Source organism: Candoia aspera, chromosome 3, assembly GCF_035149785.1.
Source record: "Candoia aspera isolate rCanAsp1 chromosome 3, rCanAsp1.hap2, whole genome shotgun sequence".
NCBI lineage: Eukaryota > Metazoa > Chordata > Lepidosauria > Squamata > Boidae > Candoia > Candoia aspera.
Genome location: NC_086155.1, coordinates 184,449,677 through 184,471,147, shown reverse-complemented (window position 1 = coordinate 184,471,147; position 21,471 = coordinate 184,449,677). Strand labels below are relative to the sequence as shown.

Sequence of the window (21,471 nt, the reverse complement as noted above, 5' to 3'; positions counted from 1 at the left end):
CCGAACAAACTAGGATAACTAAAATAAAAAGGCTGCAGTTTTGTTTGAGAGTCAATTGCTTTGAACTTTCTGAAACATATTTTGGGGTTAACATGCACAGAATTGATAAACATTCTTGTTTTAAAGCAGCTTGTGAGCTATAGTAGATCAAATGACTATTGTCCCTAGTATGCCATAAAATGCCGTGCATCTTATCTATTTATTTATTGAGATCTAAGTCCCATTGACTCCAGTAAGATTTACATAGAAGGAGGGTGTATAGGGTTAAAGTAATTTTGATCACTATGTGTCACTAGTGAGTGCAACTTTTTAAAATATATAGCTGTAGGGCCAAATTCAACTTCCACTGTGTAGCTGATATTCTACTCTTCTCCTCAGATCAGCCGAATCAACCCTGGTGATCTGGCTGTGACAGCTGTCACCCTGTTCATCGCCAGGGTTGATTCAGCTGATCTGGATGGCTAGGCAGGTATTCCCTTCCTCCCTCATGCTCCATGTGTGTCCTTCCCAAAGCTGCACACTCGGAGGAAGAGAACGACCATCCCAGATAGAAGGTGTGTACTGATCTTTGGTCAAGGGGATATGATAGCTGCTGTCATGAGTACTGATGGTGAGCAGGAGAGGGCCTCGATCCAGGGTGGAAAACACATGCGTAGTACTGAGAAATTAAGCAGCCATTCAAAGAGACACAGATCAGACCCGTCTTAGCTTTTGGGGTTTATATGTCTGGGTTTTTCCCACGCTTCTTGAGTTTGTTAGGATTCTGTTTAATGTAGCAGTAATAAACACTAGAGACTGTCAGGGTCAGTCTCACTTCGCAATAAGGCATGGACTCACTTAATAGGTATTAAAGATTTCCGGTTTATCGGAATGGTGGCTGACAGAACGAAAAACGGGAACGGGGGTGCGGTGGTGAGGCGCCCTGTTTATACCCTCTTGTGGGGTCCCGTGCTCCTCCACCCTTCATTGTCCCCAATCACTCTTGATGGGCTCCTTGATGGCTGTGTGGGCGTTTTCCCGGTGTCTTTCCTTGTCCTCTTGGTTCCGGTGTGTCCTCCAGGGCACCAGGTGCGGCTTATCGCTGCTTATCTGAAGCCCTTCTTTTCAGCTGTATATGAGTCCATGGGTGTGGGTGCTGTGGGTACTTGGTTTAAGCCCTGTTTTAATTATCTCCTTCCTCTTTTCCTTAATGATCATGATCCACGTTGTGAGGCTCTTTGTGCCTTGCAACGGGGTCATGACATGCTGCCTCCCGAAGATGTCTTTAGGGTGCTGGTTTCTCTGGGTATGCCTCGTGGAAACGTCTGGTTAGTTGTCTTGCCCTGACATGTTGTGCCTGGACCCACTCTGGGTGTTGGAAATGTTTCCACTTGACGAGGTATTGCAGCTTGCCTCTTTGCTTTCTTGAGTCCAGTATCTCTTGTACTTCAAAATGTTGTTGGTTGTCTATCATGGTGGGTGGGGGCGGGGGTTCCTCCGTATGCCATTTGGATGTGTTTGTCGGTTTCAGTAGAGCGCAGTGGAATACCGGGTGGACCCGTCGCAAGTTGTGAGGCAGTTCCAGTTTGAATGTAACTGGATTGATTACCTCTGTGATTTTAAAGGGTCCGATGAATTTAGGTGCCAGCTTCTTCGAGGGTTGCGAGGTTTTTATGAACTTAGTGGAGAGGTAGACCCTATCTCCCACTTTGTAGTTCGGTGCCTCCGCCCTGTGGTTGTCCGCATATTTTTTGTACGTAGTTTGTGCGTCTGCTAGGGCCGTTTGGATGATTGGCCAGGTTGTTGCCAGCTGTGCTGCCCAGTCGTCTGGTGAGCAGGGTGGGGCATCTGGTTGAGGTAGTTCTGGTATTGGTACAAAGTCCCTTCCGTAGACCACCTTAAATGGGGTGTGGCCAGTGCTTTGGTGTACTGCATTATTATAGGCTACCTCTGCAAAAGGTAGTAGGTCCACCCAGTTGTCCTGTTGGTAATTTATGGATGCCCTCAGGAACTGTTCAAGTGTTGAGTTTAGGATCTCTGTAGATCCGTCCGTGTGTGGATGCCACGCAGTGGACAGTGCTTGTTTAGTCCCGATTAGTTTTAAAAATTCCCTCCAAAACTTTGACGTGAACTGTGTGCCCCTATCAGTCACCAACCTGCAGGGGGTTCCGTGGATCTTGTATATGTGTGTCAGGAACAGGCGTGCTAGTTGTTGGGCGGAGGGGATGGTTGCGCACGGAATGAAGTGTGCCTGCTTTGAAAAATAGTCTTTTACCACCCAGATTACTGTTTTCCTTTGATTGGGTGGGAGGTCCACAATAAAATCCATGGAGATTTCTTCCCATGGGCGGGAGGGGCTGGCTACTGGCTGCAGCAGCCCTTGGGGTTTCCCCCCTTTCCGTTTGGAGGTGGCACATGTGGGACAGGTGGCAACGTAGTCTTTCACGTCTTTTCTCAGGTTTGGCCACCAAAATTGCCTCCTCGTTAGATGAAGGGTTTTTACGAACCCAAAATGTCCCGCAGTTTTGTCACTGTGTGATCTGTTTAAAATTTCCCCCCGCAGTGATTCTGGCACGTACAGGACTTTCTCTTTCCAGGCGAGGCTGTTCTTGATAGCTACATGGTGTCGGTTGTTTTGCGACCATGTATCTGTTTGTAGTGGTTGTGTGAGTCTTTGTTGCCAGTTAGGTGAAATTGAACGGTGGCTCCGTTCGTTCCCTGGCGTTCGTGCTGGCGTGCGCTGATTCCGTGTCTGGCTGCGCGTGACCGCTGGGCAGCTCAGCTGTTTCTTGGTCCATACTGTCCCCACGATGTCTGAGGCTTGCGTGTCATCCTGTGGCCGTTGGGAGAGGGCATCCGCCAGGAAGTTCTTCCTGCCCGGTATAAATTTCAGCGTGAAATTGAACCGCTGAAGAACTGAGCCCAGCACACCTGCTTCAGGCTGAGGCGTTTCAGCGTGCTGAGTGCCTCCAGGTTCTTGTGGTCCATTCAGACTTCGAAGGGGCAGGTGGCCCCTTCCAGCAGGTGCCTCCATGTTTCCAGAGCTGCTTTCACTGCGAATGCCTCCTTTTTCCATACATGCCATCTCCTCTCCGTTTCGGAGAATTTGTGGGAAAGGTAGGCGCAGGGTTTTAGTTGGTTGTCAGAGTCCCTTTGGAGCAGGAGGGCTCCGATGGAAAAGTCGGAGGCGTCTACTTGCACCACGAAAGGCTTGGTGGGGTCGGGGTGTTGTAACACTGGTTCAGCTGTAAAGAGTTCTTTTAGTCTCTCGAATGCCGTTTGACAATCAGCTGTCCAGTTTAGTAGCGCCCCCGGGTTTCTTGATTTGCGCGTGTCCCCCAAGCCCTTAGTCTTCAGTAGGTCAGTTAGGGGTAATACAATCTCCGCCAGTCCCGGGATGAACCCCCTGTAGAAATTCGTGAATCCGAGGAAACTTTGAAGTTGTCTCCTCATGCGTGGGCGCTCCCATGCCAGTATAGCTTGGACCTTGCTTGGGTCCATTTCTATTCCTTTAGCGGAAATCCTATACCCTAGGTAGTCAATTTGTTTCCTGTGAAACTTGCACTTGGAGAGTTTGGCAAACAGCTCTGCCTTGCGAAGTTTCCTGAGCACTTCTTTTAACAAGCATTCGTGCTCACGTTCTGTTTCAGTGTAGATTAATACATCATCGAGGTAAACCAAAACCCCCTTTAAAAGGTGGTCACGCAGGACCTCATTGATTAATTGCATGAACACCCCCGGTGCACCTGCCAGTCCGAATGGTAGCACCATGTATTGAAACAACCCCAATGGGCAGTTGAAGGCAGTTTTCCACTCATCCCCCTCCCGTACCCGTATACGGTAATAGGCTTCCCTTAGGTCCAGTTTAGAGAATACCTTACCCTTTGCCAGGTGGGACAAGATGTCCTTTATTAAGGGTAGAGGGTATTTATTGGATATGCATGCGGCGTTTAATCCGCGGTAATCTGTACAGAGCCGCAGTGACCCGTCCTTTTTCTCACGAAAGAGGACTGGCGCTCCTACTGGAGAGTTTGCAGGCTCGATAAAACCTCTTGCCAAGTTTTTGTCCACAAAGTCCCTCAATGCTGCCAGCTCCCTCTGGGTCATGGCATATATTTTGGGTTTGGGTAGGGGTACCCCCAGGACCAGTTCAATGGCACGGTCCGTTTTCCTGTGGGGGGGGAGTTTGTCCGCCTCTTTCTCGCCGAAGACGTCTGCGAAGTCTGCGTATTTGATTGGCAGTCCCTCTGGCAGCGCCGCCTCTCTGTGCTCTGAAGTCATCATTGCCCTCCCCATGGCCGCTCGGGGGACCCTGTTCCCTGTGGGTGCTTGATAATGCCCGTCAGCAAACTTAATCTCTCTGGTTTTCCAGTTGATAACTGGGTTTTGCTGCACGAGCCATGGAATCCCTAGTATGAGTAGGGGTTGCCCCACCGGTGCCACGATGAAAGCCAATTTTTCCTCGTGGCTGCCGAGCCTTAGTGCGGTTTCTCCGGTGTATTGGGTGACCGGGCCTCCTCCCGCTGCTGATCCGTCAAGCTGAGTGAACACCAAATGGTGCTGAAGTGGATAGCAGCGGAGGTTAAGCGCGGCTACCCGGTCTGGGTGCATTAGGCTTTTAGAGCAGCCAGAGTCAATCAGTGCCCAGACCTTTTCAGTCTTTTCCCCATGGGTGAGGGTGACACGGACATAGAGGGTGGGACATTCCTCACTCACCCCTTTGTCGTTGCGCCTGTTGCTCTTCTCCACCTGTCCTTCGGCACCCCTTAGGCCAGGTGGCTGTCGTTTCCCGTCGGCTCATCGGGATTGCTTCCCTCCTCCTCTGAGCTGTAGGGGAAATGTCTGGCCCGATACTCCCCCCTCGCTGCTGGTTGCTTTCTTGGCGCTGGGTTTGGTGCGGCTGGTGCCCTCCTCGTGCTCTCTCTGGGTGTCAGTTTGGGGCATGCTGCCGCCTTATGGTCGTCCTTGCCGCACGTGAAGCACTGCCCTTTTGCAAAGCGCCGGTCCCGTTCCTCCTTCCACGGTTGGGATCTCGCCTTCCCCGGCCTTGCAGCTGTCCGTGATGGTCTCGCTGTCTCCGCCTGCTGTGCTTCCCTCTGGCCTTGGCGGAATGTGTCGTGGGCGTCCTCTGCTTCCCCTGCCAGCCGGATCCACTCGGTCAGGGAGTTGGGGTTGTTGCGACAGAGTGCCCACCGGAGCACGTTCAAGTTAAGTCCTTCTTTGAATTTCTCAATCAGGGTCGATTGAGACCAGGCTTCCACCTTGCCGGCTAGGGCTTGGAACTCCATGGCATACTCTGCCACGGAGCGCTGCCCTTGCCTGAGTGTTTTCAGCATCCTTTTAGCTCTTTCTTGCTCCAGGGGGTCCCTGAAGTGCAGTTCCAGCGCTCGAAGGAATTCTGTGCTGTCCTGCAGCGCCCGGGCACCTGATTGGCACAATTGGACGTACCAATCCGCGGCCCGTCCTTTTAATTTTATGGCGAGGGCATTGACTTTGCCCCGTTCAGTCCTGAAACAGGGACTCCATTCTTCGAGGTAGTACCTCGCATTTGTTAGGAAAAAGGAGAGTTTCGAGGGGTCCCCGTCAAACTTTATGCCGATGTCCTTGGCTGCCATTCTGGCCTGGCTCCAGGTCACATCTGGGCCTTGCAGTGTGCTGCGTGGGGGCTGGTGCAGGTCGGATCGGCTCCAGGCGTCTGGCGGTGTCGTTGTCTCTCGCTGGGTCCCCTCGCCAGTAGGTCGTCTCATCGTCAGGGTGGGAGGGTGGGATGTCGTCCCTCTGGTGGCCTCTCGGAACCGGGCTCCGCCATGGCCTCCGCCGTCCGCTGGGTCGCCGCTCCGTCTCTCATCCGGGTGCGCCTCCAGTCGTCGGGTGGGCTCCTTGGACCGGGCTCCGCCGTAGCTGCCACCTCCCGCGAGGTCGTCCCGCCGTCTCTCGTCCAGGTGCGCCTCCACGATGCTGCCGCCGCGGGGTTCTTGCGCCGCCGTCAGCTGTTGGAGCAGCAGCCGTATTGCCTGTATCCCCTCCTCCAGCACGTCCAGCCTTGCCGCCGTCTACAGACTCCCGCTGGTGCGCTCGCCACTGCGCTTGCCCTCGCCTCTGGTTGTGGAGGAAGGACCTTCCCTCGGTCCCTCTGTGGTGCCGGGCGATCCCTCGACTCTGTCCGCCCTGGGTGTCGGTTTGGCTCGCCTCTCCTCCGGGGTGCCGGGCGAACCTGGAGAGGATCCCCTTGTCTCGCCCTGGTGGCCCGCGGGCCCCGGGGCACCGGGATGGTTCCCTCCCACTCCTCTTCCCCCGAGCTGGATCCCATACTTACCTGGGCGTTGTGCCGCCCGGACCTCAGCCACATCCCGCCCGAGGGGAGGGGAGCTTCGCCGCTGGGTGCCGAGTGGTTGTTCATACCTAGCAGGGTCCCTCACAAGCTACTTGGATAGGTGCTAGGTAAAAAAATTTTTGTCGGTTCCCATTTTTATGTCAGGGTCAGTCTCGCTTTGCAATAAGGCATGGACTCACTTAATAGGTATTAAGGATTTCCGGTTTATTGGAATGGTGGTTGACAGAATGAAAAACGGGAACTGGGGTGCGGTGGTGAGGCGCCCTGTTTATACTCTCTTGTGGGGTCCCGTGCTCCTCCACCCTTCATTGTCCCCAATCCCTCTTGATGGGCTCCTTGATGGTTGTGTGGGCGTTTTCCCGGTGTCTTTCCTTGTCCTCTTGGTTCCGGTGTGTCCTCCAGGGCACACCAGGTGTGGCTTATCGCTGCTTATCTGAAGCCCTTCTTTTCAGCTGTATATGAGTCCATGGGTGTGGGTGCTTTGGGTGCTTGGTTTAAGCACGGTTTTAATTATCTCCTTCCTCTTTTCCTTAATGATCATGATCCACGTTGTGAGGCTCTTTGTGCCTTGCAACGGGGTCATGACAGAGACCTACTCCTCGTCTCAGCGTGATTTCTGATTGTTAGGACATCAATCCTAACAAACTCCTATCGAAAGAGGGAGGAACAAAGAAAATAAAGGAGAGACATTTGGAAAATGTCTTCGGAAAACCAGGAAATTTGGAAAGCCATCCAACAATTGGCAGCAGCCCTGCAACAACACCAACAACAAGTAGATCTCCAGATCAACACATTACAAGCTGCCATGCTACAGCAGTTACAACAACCAGCTCCGATTAACCCACAACCGGTGCCAGAAGCAGCAGCAGCAGCTCTGCCAGTAGTCTTGAGATCCCAGGGCAGTCTACCAGAGAAGTTTGGAGGAGAAGCAGGACAGTTGAGAACTTTTCTCACACAGTGCACAATGTTTTTCGACAGCAGACTGGCAGAGTTTCCCACAGACAGAACCAGAGTCACCTTCATTTTAAGTCTGCTAAAGGGCCCAGCAGCCAAATGGGCTATTCCCATGGTGGAGAACAACGACCCAATTCTCAAGGACTACCAGAATTTTCTGGCAGGGTTCCGAGCACACTTTGACGACCCGATCAGAGAGGTCACTGCCAGCCAGGAAATTCGGAAGCTCAAGCAAGGCAACAAGAGAGTGGGAATCTACATTGCTGATTTCAAGCTGTTATCAGGAGATCTGGACTGGAATGAGAGTGCCTTGAAAGACCAATTCAAACAGGGGCTGGATGAAGAAATTAAGAATGAATTAGTGCGCCAGGGAACGCCAGCTACCCTAGAAGCCTGATATCAGTTGTCTGTGGTCATAGACACCAGGCTAGAAGAGCTCAGACAGATGCAGCCGGGGAGAGGCAGGGGCCTCAGGATGCTCCCAGGATTTCCAGCTCTCTCCACAGCATCTCTTTACTCAGGACCAGAGGAGCCGATGCAGATCAGGGTGAGCAGGAGGCTTACTTCCGAGGCTGAGAGACCGAAAAGGAGAGAGAGAGCCCTCTGTTTCTACTGTGGAGTCCAGGGGCACAAGCAAATTCCATAAGAGCCCCAGGGCAAGCAGCTGAAACAAGAGCCACCTCTGCCTCTACTTCCAACCAGGGAAACTCCGTCGGTCTCCCTCCACAGAGCTCAGCAGGGAGACCATCAATCAATTAAGAAGGGCTCATTCTGAGGATTCCAGGCACTCCTTTTACCACTTAGCAGTAATAATGTGCGTAAACCCAGAGCACCAGGTCAAGCTAGAGGCCCTCGTGGATTCCGGAGCTTCAACCAATTTTATTGATCTACAGACCGTACAAGACTTCAACATCCCGACCATAGAATTGCCACGTCCCATAGAAGTGGAGACCATTGACGGCCAGCCCCTCAAGGCAGGGGTGATTAGAAGGTTCACAGAACCGGTGCAACTAACAATGGGAGACCACACTGAGTGGATCCAACTTTATGTTACTGCATCACTTAATGTGCCTGGAGTCCTAGGCACACCTTGGCTGAAGATCCACAACCCATTGCTGAACTGGACTATGGGAGCAATCTCCTTCCCAGCTAAGGAATGCCAGCACCACAAGATTCAAGCCACTCTCCTCTCTTCAGCAACCAACGCAGTCACGGAAGTAGGGGGGGTCCAGTTGCCAGCCAAGTATGCAGATTTTGCAGACGTTTTCAGCGAACAAGAGGCCACAGCATTACCCCCCCCCCATAGGGACTGTGATTGCACCATTGAGTTACCAGAAGCCAGGTTGGATCTCAGGAATGCGTACAATCTGATCCGGACACTGCCTCGCCATTCAATGTGGAGGCAGGAATCCTCTGGCATAGTGGGCGATTATACATTCCCCCCTCATTGAGGGAAAAAGTACTGAGACTTTGCCATGAACATCAAATGGCAGGCCACGGAGGTGTTTTCAAAACTCTCCATAGAGCACTGAGAGACTACTGGTGGCCTACGATGACTGCAGACATAAAGGGCTACGTGGCTTCTTGTCATACCTGTAGACGAGCCAAGCCTCTCCCAGGGAAGCCCACAGGACTCTTGCAACCCCTACCCACCCCCAGTCAGCCTTGGGATACAATCTCCATGGATTTCATCACTGATTTACCCCCGGTCCAGGGGCTGACTTCCATACTAGTGGTGGTGGACCTTTTCACTAAAATGGTGCATTTTATTCCTTGCAAGGGCCTCCCATCTGCGCAAGCCACAGCGCAGTTGTTCATGGACCATGTTTTTCGGTATAGAGGCATGGTAAATTACTTGGTGAGTGACAGAGGCCCTCAGTTCACTTCCAGGTTCTGGAGGGCGCTTTTCCAGTCATTAGGGGTCCAGATCCACCTATCATCATCGCATCATCCGGCTGGTAACGGGCAAGCTGAGAAAATTAACCAATGGTTACAGCAGTATCTCAGGTGTTACACCACTTATCAGCAAGACAATTGGCCAGCCCTGCTCCCCATGGCAGAATTTACATATAATAACTCTGTGCAATCCTCTACCAAGATGTCTCCTTTCCAAGCACTCTACGGGGTTAACCCTCGGGTGTTGCCCACCTCCTCCCAGCAGGGAGCTGTTCCAGCCGTGGCTGATTTTCTTAAAGAGCAACAAGCCGCACAGGAGTTGTTAAAGGAGCAGCTGAACAAGGCAAAGAGTGCTTACAAGAGAGCTGCAGATGCTCACAGACAAGAGGGGCCAACGATTGCGGTAGGAGACAAAGTGTGGCTCTCTACCAAGTTTTTGACCTCTACCAGACCCTCCAAGAAGTTGGACTCTAAGTTTGTGGGCCCTTTCACTGTGGTACAGCAGATAAATCCAGTGACTTATTGCTTAAAGCTGCCAGCATCCATGAAAATTCATCCAGTCTTTCACAGAGCCTTGCTAGCCAAGGACCCTCCCCCAAGTGCCTTACGATCGCAACTGCCCCCCCACCTCCAGTAATTGTGGAGGGGGAGGAGGAATACGAAGTCGAGGAAATTCTGGACTCTAGGAGGAGGGGAAGGGGCATCCAATATTTCATACACTGGAAAGGGTACCCTGAGGAAGAGCGCACGTGGGAGAATGCCAGAGATGTACATGCACCAACACTGGTTCATCGATTCCATCAGCTTTTCCCTCACAAACCAAGCCTCGCACTCTACCAGAGATTCCTCACTTGGCTGAGCAAGCAGAGGAATTTGTAAGTTTGCACTTTCCACCCCCGCCTGAAGCCTTGACACCAGTTACAGAGGAGGGGGGGGGGACCACAGCCTTCCACCTCGGGCTTGCATTTCCCAGCGGGGAGGGGGGACGACTCTTCTAATTATCTAGCTATTTTCCAGCAGCAGCCACCTGGGCCGGAAGAGTTATCAGACCTGGAGAGCAGCACTGATTTGTCCTTGGAGGAGTTTTCCTTTGAAGAATTTCCATCGTTGCCCAGTTCCCATGGGAGCTTAGAAGCAGACATGGACTCTTATCAAACGTCTGGAAGGGAGGGGGCTGAAATGGAATGTGAATCTGGAGGGGAGGGTGATGTCATGAGTAAGGATGGCGAGCAGGAGCGGGCCTTGATCCAGGGTGGAAAATGCATGCATAGTACTGAGGAATTAAGCAGCCATTCAAAGAGACACAGATCAGACCCGCCTTAGCTTTTGGGGTTTATATGTGGGTTTTTCCCACGCTTCTTCAGTTTGTTAGGATTCTGTTTAATGTAGCAGTAATAAACACTAGAGACCTACTCCTCGTCTCAGCGTGATTTCTGACTGTTAGGACAGCTGCACTCTCCAGCTAGAACCTCCAAACAAGCTCAAATACAGAAAAGCATCATTTTAGGTGTACCCTGGTCCTCCACGGGTAGATATGGTAGGTATTTAGGGGGCTATAGGAAGGAAATAATCAGTAACAGTTTTCATCTTTGACTCCCCATATGGTAAAATATTAGCTTTGCTATCAATGACTCAGCAGGAAGGATGGTGGACTTTAAATTATTTTGGAACACCTTTTTTGAAAGAATATAGAAAGTATATTTATTACCTTGATAAATAGTATTAGGAAGCATGTTTGGTTAAACATACATAGTTTATTTAAATTCCTTGTGTTTCCCCTCAATTCTGGGAGGCTTTAAACTGAATTAATATGAAATTAGTTTAGCAATGTACGCTGAGATAAAAATGAAGTTAAAAATTCAAAAATGAGGCATCTCTGTTGAAAGGAATTTCAGGAATGCTCAGAGAATAACATTTTCTTGTTTCTTGCAGAGTAGAAATAATTTTTTTCTCCCAACTTCACTTAGAGGAAATGTAAAGGTAGTAATCCTGTGCTGTAACAGCTGTGGAGCTGCCATATGATATATTTGGTTGTCTTCCAGAATTTGCTATTGTAATCATGAAACAGAGATTTCTTTTGTTCCCTGATAGCTGATCTCCATCAAGCATTGCCATGGAATACAGACTATTTTCACAACATAATCTCCTCCATCAGTGTTGCATCAGGATTTAATGAGGAAAAAATTGTTGCCTTTTTTTCCTTGCTTATTTAAAAGGCAGGTTACTAACCTATAAAGCTGTACTGTATTTTTTTCTTCCCCTTCCTGATTCAGACATACCTCTTTTGTCCTCTTTTCTGATTGATTGCATGATAGATTTGGAACCAGCTTCAGTCAGGAACAAATTACTGTATGTAAAATATTGTAAGTTATAACAAAATCTCTCTCTCCCCCTGAAAAAAAATTCCGGGGTGTCAGGGCTAGCAGATGCATAGTCCTAGATTGAGAATGACCTCAAATTGGGAAGCTTTGACTTCCAACAAAGACACTGGAAAGATCCAAAATGAATGAGTTTTCAAATAGAATCCATCTTTAAAATTAAATCACTTTAGCTAAGTGCGATTAATAATAAACCTTTTCAGAGGAAGGGATGTATATCCCATTTTTCCCAGGCTCTAAGGTTTGGGCTGCTTTGCACATGCTTGCTCATATCATTTGATTTCTGGACATTGGAACATAGTAGTTGACTGCCTATTGAATTGTAAATGGACTCCATAAAAAGCAATTGTCGTCAAGGATTCATACAATTCACATGTAATGAAAACTGGTTTAATGTTATATGAGTAATCCTGAGCTCAAATCTCAGTTCCCATAAACATTCAGATTTAGTTTCCTATTGAGTATCACAGACTGCAATAGTTAGAATAAAACAGATTCCTGGTCAGTTTCGATATAAGAGCAAATGCAGGTGTGCATTAAAAAAGGAAGAATGAAATTGAATTTCAGGTAAGAGGAGAAACGATCATCCTTGTTTATCTAAACTACGTTTTAGACAACTGAGAATGTTACATCTGATACTCTTAATGTGATGTTATATATAAACTCTAGCAGGATATTAATGCTAACAGTCTACTACTCTGGGTATGATATTCCCTGATATCTTAAAGCTAACTCCAGTGCTGAATGCTCTTGAGTAACTTTAAACATCCATCATTATGGTCTTGAAATCTTGAGATCAGTTGGCCAGTCTAGGAGAGTTTTGCATTCAATCCCAACAAGTGTTCATGGAGCAAAGTATTGCATAGGCAATATTTAAACATGTGATGACGAATACAAAAATGGTATGCATTTCCTATGTACCATCTATACTTAGATTTCATTTCATTGGAAAGAACAACATGTGGGTAGTATGGAAACAGACAGATAAAGGATGAAAGCAATTTAATGGAACAATGGAAACACTAGATGCTACTGGGCTTGGAAGATCTGTTATTGTTCAGAATGGAATTCTGATTTCTTTGCATTTCAGAAATACTTAATGAAACATTCTTTCAACATTTCCTATTACTGTGTTTATTGCAGTTAATTGAGTTTCTGTTAGGAATGTAGGTTTGCAAAAGTTTGCTAAAGTTTGTTTGGGGTTTTTTTTGGCCTGAGAATGGGGCCCTAAACTTTTCTAAATCAACCCCAGTGTGGTACTTTTGATTTAATCTCTAGCATGTTAATTAGTATATCCTGTTATATTTTGATTGCCTGCCATTTTCATGTAGGCTTGAAAATAAAAAAGTTTCATTTAGTCATTGCCATTTAATACTTTGTTAATTTCCCCAATGAGTGATTTTTATCTGTGTTGATAATGTCAATGTAGCAACTTGTGAGCAATAAATATCCAGTATTTTTTGCTCTTCTTGAAGAAGGATGACTGCTTAAATGCTAAGTTTATATGTTTTTGGATACATATTACAAGCTATTCGTGTGTTGATAGTTTCACTGTTAAAATGCGAGTGAACTGTTCATGGGTACTGTTTTCAGTTATTCAACAAAAATCCCACCTGTATCCAAATTGTGACCATCATTTGTAATTTCTCTAAGTTTAGAAATGAACAGGACCCCAGGTTCAAGCAAAGCCTCACAAGATGCTTTGTTAAACACCTCATCTGCTTTAAGATAATGACTGATGATGAACATATTGCACTAAGCTAAAGTATAGTTTGTTTATTTTTGGCATAGTATGTTGGGCAAACCCAGGTAGTTGTAACTTACTCCAAAAGCCATGGTTAAGTAACTATGACTTAATGTGATATGGGAACCCAGCCAGTGGATTTTCTTGAAACTTCTAGAAAGGGTTAACATTCACTGATCTGAGAAACAGTTGTGTGTTTTCCTCCAAATGTGTTAGACTTCTCCCATAATTTCTACATCTGGAGGGCATCGGCTGGAGAAAGGCCATTGCAGAGGGCCTGGAACATTCCTAGGAATGTTCACAGGAAACATTTAATGATTAAGATTCACTGTCAACTCCTGAGAACAAAACATGTAATTGCTAAAATGTATGAACTTTTATTGAAATTTGAAATGGAAGAAGAACAAGTGAAAGACTGTTGATAAAATGGGCTTAGAACTTTGGACATAACATACTGATGGAACAATGGGAAAAATATGTGGTTAAAAGGAACCTTTCCTTTCCTACCCTTCTTCACTTTCTTATTACTTTATTCTTCTTTAATTCAAAATTTGTACTGTTTTTAATCCTGTTGAAAAACTTCAATAACAAAAAAAGAACAGAAAGCATGGCGTACAATCTCATGGAGTATCACGCTGCAAGGTGAGGTGAACAGGCTATCTTTAAGGCAATTTTGTACACCATTGCTAATTTCCTACTAAGAAATTCTGATGAGCTTCTAAGACTCAGTTTGTAAATGTCGGTGGAAAAGGAATGGCATTTCCTTTAATTTTCAGAGGAGTTCGGTGCATGATGCAGGATGGGATTTGGGTGAGGGGTAATATAATGAGAGAAATACATAACAGCAAAGCCCATTAGTCAGCTGGGGCCCACTTCAGAAGCTAGTTTAGCATACGGATTAAAGCCAGCTACCAGGGAAAATGAAATGGTAAAGCAGGCAGAGAAGAAACTATAATATCCAGGGAGATGGTAGGATTTCATTGCTCCTGAGCAGAGGAAGCTTGTAGTTGTGTTCTACTCATGCATTGTGTCTTCTTGGGGTGCTAGATGAATCTGCCATTGCGATAGAGATGAGAGAATAAATAAATTCAATTCTCGGTTCCCATTATAGTTTAGATTTGTGAGTGTATGCCTGTGTGGTTTCATACAATAATTTTGGAGATGATCCCTGATGTTAATTCCATTAGACGAAACCAAAAGATGATACTGAAGCTTAAATTAGCCTTCTTACCTTCTTTACAAAAATGGAGATTGGGAGTGAAAGAATACCGCCAATATAAATAGTTTTTTAAAGAGCTCATAAGACAAATTATTTGTATGGAAAAAGAAATTTGGGCTGTCTGCAGAATGATAATCCACAGAAAAACCTTAGCCCAAGAAGCTATAACTGAAAAGTTTGTAAAATGGCACATACTGAATTATGCATCTAAAATACTGCAAAATTATAACATGGATTCATGTAAATACAAATAAAGTATGTTCCAAAAGAACCTGTCAGATGAGCCAACAGATCTCTCCATTCTCAGAAGTTGACAGGAAATATAACTCTTTAGAATAATGTTCATCCTTTTATGTTTTTTTTAATGCTCATGAAAAGAAAATGATTGAGAAAATCATTCAGTCCACTTTGATCTGTTATGCAGAAGAAACCTGCTTCCAAATCCCATTTATCTCTTTTCTCATTCATTTTTCTTGTACCATTATCTAAAGCTTTATTGATAAAATTGTAATTTTATTTATTTTTTAATGCATGTGAATTGTGTCCTCTCAAGTACTTCATGCTGCAGATTTGAGACCTGAGCTATAGTTATACTCCATAAAACTCACATCCTTCAACAAGTTTTTTGTATCTGTTATGGATTTCAGTTTTGAGTATGCAGTAGAGCAAGCTGCTTTTTAAAGCTGAAGGAATCTGAAGAGCTATGTACTTTTATGGATGGATAGCATGAAATTTTAAATGGCCGTGAAGTCTTTTGTGAATTCTGCCCCTCGCAAACCAGAATGATAGGCCTGTGGTTGCAAACATTTTTAGTAGGAATCTTTCTAAGCTAAACAAACACCTAACCTAAATAACCATATGTATGTGTGTGAATGTATGTATGTGTACTGTATGTATGTATGTGTGTGTATGTATGTATGTATGCATGTATATGTGTGTATGTGCATGTGTGTATTTCAGCCTGAATCCTCTGCAGAATGCCTTTTCACTGAGGCCTTTATTATGAATATTACTATAATCTACTATGCTGGTCCAGTGCAGGTTGATAGATTTTTTTTACTTGTATGCCTAAGAGGGATTGGCCAATCCAAAGTCACCCAGCCGGCTTCCGTGCCTAAATGAGGAATAGAATTTGAGTCTCCCCACTTCTAGTTCAGCACTGTAACCAGTGCACCACACAGTCTCTCATATGTATGTGTATGTGAACTCTTAGTGATGCCCACTAACAGAAAATGTTGCTGACCCTGGTATAACTATATAGCCACTCTGTAGAAAATAAGCAAGGCTGAAACCACAATCAGGGAGGTCCTGATTCCAGTAAAAATTGTCCCTTGCTACCATAAAATTTGGCAGTCTCACTCTTTGAGTGAGATGGATGGTGACAAAATTCAAAATATAAATGTAAGATTAAAAAAAGAGCCTTCATTCCAGTTTGAAACAGCATCCTCTGACAAACTGTGTGTTCAATGGGTGGTGAGAAATGAAGATTCTGGCAGGAAGAACTGAATTCCCCATCTACCAGGACCCTTATGTTTCTCCAGATCTCCACGTAAAATTATCAGGTGTATTTATGATATGTAATTTCACAGTCCAGAACAGGTTGGAATCCATAATCTGAAATAGCTTTGAAACCTACATGTGCTGAAGAATAACTCCCCAAATCCCTCACCACTGGCTGTATTTTCAAGGGCTATTAACCAATGTCCTAGCTTTCCTAACAAATGTCATAGCTTTGGTCTAGAAAATATTGGCAAAAGACAGCCGTTTCAGAATAAAATTCTGTTAAGATATAGGTCCTGAAGTTAAAAATAAAGACAAAAACTCCTTTGAGTCTTGTTGATTATGTAGACGTGTCCAGGTAGTTTTCTTGACAACAGTACAGAAATGGTTTGCCATTGCCTCCTTTCAGAATTTTTTTTAAAAATTCCTAGTGCAGTCTATATTGCTTGGATTTCCTCATGATCTCCATGATTACCATGTGTTTTGATCCTCTGGAGCAGCCTTTCTCAACCTTTTGACCCTGGAGGAACCCTTGAAATATTTTTCAGGCCCTGGGGAACCCCTGCACATTCAGGCTCAAATATAGGCCAGAAGTTACAAAATTATTATATTCATTTCATGGTTAGGCCTGTATATATGCATTAACAGTGTTCTTTAACTAAAAATAAAGAATGAGACTTAGCTCTTTAATGTGAAGTTGCCCAAATTTGAAATAATTTTTTAAATAACTCATGATCTCCCAGGAAACCCCTAGTGACCTCTCGTGGAACCCTAGGGTGCCACAGAACCCTGGTTGAGAAACCTCAATCTGGAGTAGGAGACTAAAAACAAAAAAACTCCAATACAATACTTGTATGTATATGTGTGTATGTATGTATATGTATTTTACATTGCTGGACTATGGTCTATAATATTAAAGCCATTCAGAGGATTTCAGTGGCTATTACTGATTATGATGATGATTATATTTATAAATTTAAACATGCAGCTCTTATTTAACTTAAAATGATGCCTATTTTTTTTCTTTTCTTTTTAATACAGGAAGTCAGCCTTGTCCTTGCAGCTATATTGGTATTTTTATTGGCGTGTTACGCTTTCTTTTATCTTAACCTTTCCAAAGAAGATGACCTTGGTCTGGAAAAAGATGAAAATTAGCAGAATTGTTTTTGAAGATTTCTTCTAGAAAAGCATTACTCTTGTCTACTTCAGCCATGAACACCTGCTCGTCATGAAAGTGGACAAAATGTGAATCGGTTCCTGCATTCAGAAATTAATAATACACTTGAGAGTATCTCAGCCAGCCTTATGGATATTAATGAGGTTCATCTTTTCAAACTGTAGTTTATTGGCTAAAGTTGACCATTCTCCTCACTTCTTTTTCAAACTGGAAATATTTAATTCCAGAAAACAATTTCCTATATTTGTTAGTGTTACTGTGTGGGTGAAAAGAATTTGATTTTCTTGGAGTCATCTTTGAATTAGAATCACTTCTCTTTTTAAAAGATGGCAACAAATACAAATTATAAAAATGGCATAAACACAACCAACATAATCTGTGATATCTGTAGACATATTTCTGTTACTTCCAAGTAGCAGTAATTGCTGTGAGAGTGATTCAGCACATTCTTAAATCTCATCTCCAGGACAAAGAGAATTGATATGTGCTAAACTGTATCTGGGCCATACATGGTATTTGTTGGATTAAGAACTGTATAACATGATTTGCTTTGTAAGTTAAACTGATGAACTGGGAAGTGAGTGTACTACGCACAGTCCTGTCATTACCAGCATTATAAGAGCTTCCTCTTTGTATCATAGGACCAATGCATCAAAACTACACTTCATATTCTCTTAGTTTTAGTAGGACAGTAAATCACATGCTTATATTCCACTTCAGTTGGGAGATTTTAAAAGTTTATCTTTTTATGGAATATAGTCATTGGTATTAATATTATTTGAAAAACATACATAGTAGCCCTGTACCAAAACCTAGAACTCAAAATGTTTCATAGTATGCCTACTACGAGTAGGACATGGAGCACAATCTAATTCATATATAAAGCCTTTGAGTTAAATGGAAATCATTCCAAAATACATGTGTTCAAAAATTCTACCAAGCTGGCTGCACCTCTGCAAGTGCAGATGTCAACAAAGTACTTTTTATTTACCTTTTTTTTTCTTTTTTAATCAATTTGCAAAGGCTACCTTGACTTAAACATTTCTTTTAGGAAAGAAAGCTGGGGATTCTATGAAAACAATAGTTAAAGCAAAACCAATAATAAGATAACAGAGATGTATGATATATCTGAATTTATTTCCTAATACCAAATAAAACTATGTGTGAGTACTGCTATTTGTGAGAAAAGCCGGAACCAAGAACAGGGGAAATTTATTCCAAATCCTTTAGTAAAAATGGAATGGGTACTATGCAACTTGGACTTACAGAAAGGGCAACTTCAAGCTACTGCTGACTCATGTTCTACCATATCTTCTTACAGAAGGTGAAAAGTTTAACCATAATAAGAAATAAAGCTTTCATGTTATCAAGATTGGTTGAAAGAAGAGATCAAATAATAACCATATTTTAATCATTTGTAATTTCAGCACATCTATATACTAACTATAGCATATAGCCACCCCCATCTCATCCCCACTTTGGTGCAAATTTATTTTCAGCATCCTCCTGAGTCTTCTGTGCCTGGGTATCAGTAGTCATCTTTTTCATTCACTGCCAACTGTTCACGGCACATGTGTTCTGTCAAAAATGGCACCTGGATGATAGAAACTCAAGGATTCACATATGCTTTGAAGCAGAGTTCCTTCCTCTTGGGCTAACTGAAAGAGCGTAAATAGAAAGTTCACTCAATGTTGATTTTAATTAATACGCTGCTTCATTAACATAAAGATGAAAATTCTATTTTAATCATATCGTGCAATATCGGCATGAAAGATAAAATATATGGTAGCTTTAAAAATGACAGAGTATTTTGCAATTAGGAATTTTCATTTCTTCTCAATAATGGCTCATACAGAAAGGAACATCAGAGTTCCTTTATACTTTATTGCAAGATGTTATTCCAGATATGCTATATCATGACTATCTTCTCTTCATGACCTCAGTTCCAAAGAAACATTATTTTAAAACATATCTGAATAAATGATTTGATTTGGTATTTTTACGTTCAGAAATGTTGGCTGGAAAGGTTATGATGAGGTCCACAAACATGGGTGTTTACACTGATCATTCATATAGCATTGGGGTGCCAACTCAATTATTGATCAGAATTAGGAAGTTTAATAAATAAGGTTTCAGTGTCTTTATCAAAATCTTTGGATTTATTTTAGCATATTGACCACAATACTTCTTAATTCTATCTACAGACCAATTGACAGAATGCTGATTAGTTACAAGAACTACTTTTTTAAAAATGCTATTAGTAGATTGAAATACTTGATACACTAAGAAAATTTTCCAAAAATATCAAACACAGAGCAACTGAAAATGTGCAAAAGTATACATGTAGAATTTTGCCTCATTTGCGTGATCATGAAAAATTGTTATGACTAAGCAAATGATAATACAATTCCTTGAGACAGGAAAAAGTAGTGGTATTGGAAATGTTTCTCCAATACGTTGGTAATGAATTCTGTTGATACTTTAGGGAATGAACAATTGAATTCATTCTAGCAAATCAGTTGACTGGTGATGATTCTATGCAAATGTTCCCCTCTCACTGAAGCAGTGAATATACTGAAGAGGCCATTTTTATCAGTCCGCAATCATGTTGACATCCACCCTGCATGATCTTTCCCTTTTGTAACGCAATGTATGGGGATCAAAGTACATAATTTGGCCACTTCGTATGGTCAAGGAGGGACATGTATTTGCTAGTTCCATTACCACTGGTCTGTTAGTATGTATGATTGGAACCCAGCTGGAAATAAAAATTTTCTATGCACATCTTTGATACTATTAATGTAATTCAGAATTCCAAGTGTGGAATAGTAAATGCATTTGATAGATACTTTTTTTCCTTCCTGAGCAGAGGAAAGAAATTTCACATGGCACATCAGTATACTTCACTGAACAGCAGCCTCTCCTCATGTTTACTAAAAATCCAAATTGGTGGAGAGACAGCCAAAATGTTAGGTGCTAGTATCTCTCAAACAGATGTCTCAGCATTATTTTATCGCGTGGTTGGATGAATAAGCATGCATAATTGTGAACTGCTACACCGTAGGTGCCATTTATTTATTTATTTTAAATGGGCCAATCTGTTTACAGTTTTGTAAATATCAATATCAGGTTTTGCCAGTTTTTGGAAGCAATAGCAGCTATGCCCTATAATTACTGGGATCAAACAAGTAGCTAGGAATTTCATAACAACACACATATGCTAGTTTTTGGAATTACTATATAATTGTACTACATTTCCTTTGCAAGTTAATTGAAAGACAGTATGTCATTGTTAAAAATATGGGATTACTATTATTATTACTGCTGACACATCCTATACCTTCCATTTTTTTTAAAGAAATAACCTCTAGATTCAAGTCTAAAGATGAAGCCATGCATTAATATTCCTAGTCTGCTACTTAGGATATGAGATTTAGCAGTCATAAACCTGTTTGCTGAGGGGATTCAGCAGGGTCAGATTTTATACAATTCAACAGTCAGCTCTGGCTAAATCTACAACTGGCAAAAGTGATGAGGACCAAGTTTGTAAATAAGGCCATCAATCTTAATTCATACAAAATCTGCTATACGTAATCTCTCAGATTTGTACTGAAAAATATTAAAAAGAAAAGGATTGAGCTTGACTCCTGGTGATTTTATGGGTATGCCAATGTATTGATCTTGGCAATAGTAAGAAAGTGGAATGCCACAACTGTCATCTGAGATGTTTTTTTAGGATCCTAATTTAACCTATCCTCCTAAATCCTACAATGCTGTCTCATCATTGTTTGGCAGGGGAGGGGCAGATCCTGGGATGGATGAGAGAACACTGCTGGGAGTATATGCCAAGAGTATCTCTCTCCAGCAGGGTCACCCAAGGTGTGAAAGTCATCCCAGGTGCCCAGATAAAACAAGCAGGCATCAATATCGGGCAGCAGAGATATAGCAAGATGCTGATCACTTGTGACAACAACAAAAGCATTTCATGTTCCATGGGAGAAAAAAATGGTAAGCAATTCCTAATTTTACTAAGAAAACCTTATGGCTAGACAAAAAAAGTGATTGATGATATAATGCCAGATGATGGACCGCTCAAGTCATATGGCAGTCAACATGCTACTAACAGCTAGTGGCTGCTGTTTCTATGCAGGAAAAGAAAATCCAAAGCTGCAAAAATAGAATTCTGGTGGGAAAATGGAATGTAAGAAGCATGAACATGGGAGAGCTTAACACAGTGAAAGATGAAATGAATCAACTGTACATTGCCATCTTAGTCATTAGTGAATTGAA

The 21,471-nt window shown here is 43.7% G+C and overlaps 1 protein-coding gene across 2 annotated transcripts in view; it reads left to right on the top strand.

Moving 5' to 3' along the window:
* TRIQK (triple QxxK/R motif containing) overlaps positions 1–19,963 on the top strand; it is an 85,317-nt gene extending 65,354 nt beyond the window's left edge. For both annotated transcript variants that reach the window (XM_063299475.1, XM_063299477.1), the window contains one exon: positions 17,046–19,963. In XM_063299475.1, coding sequence (XP_063155545.1) covers positions 17,046–17,159 — 114 coding nt within the window. In that variant the 3' untranslated portion in view covers positions 17,160–19,963. The remainder of the gene's footprint in view (positions 1–17,045) is intronic.
* Positions 19,964–21,471: the final 1,508 nt, after the last annotated feature.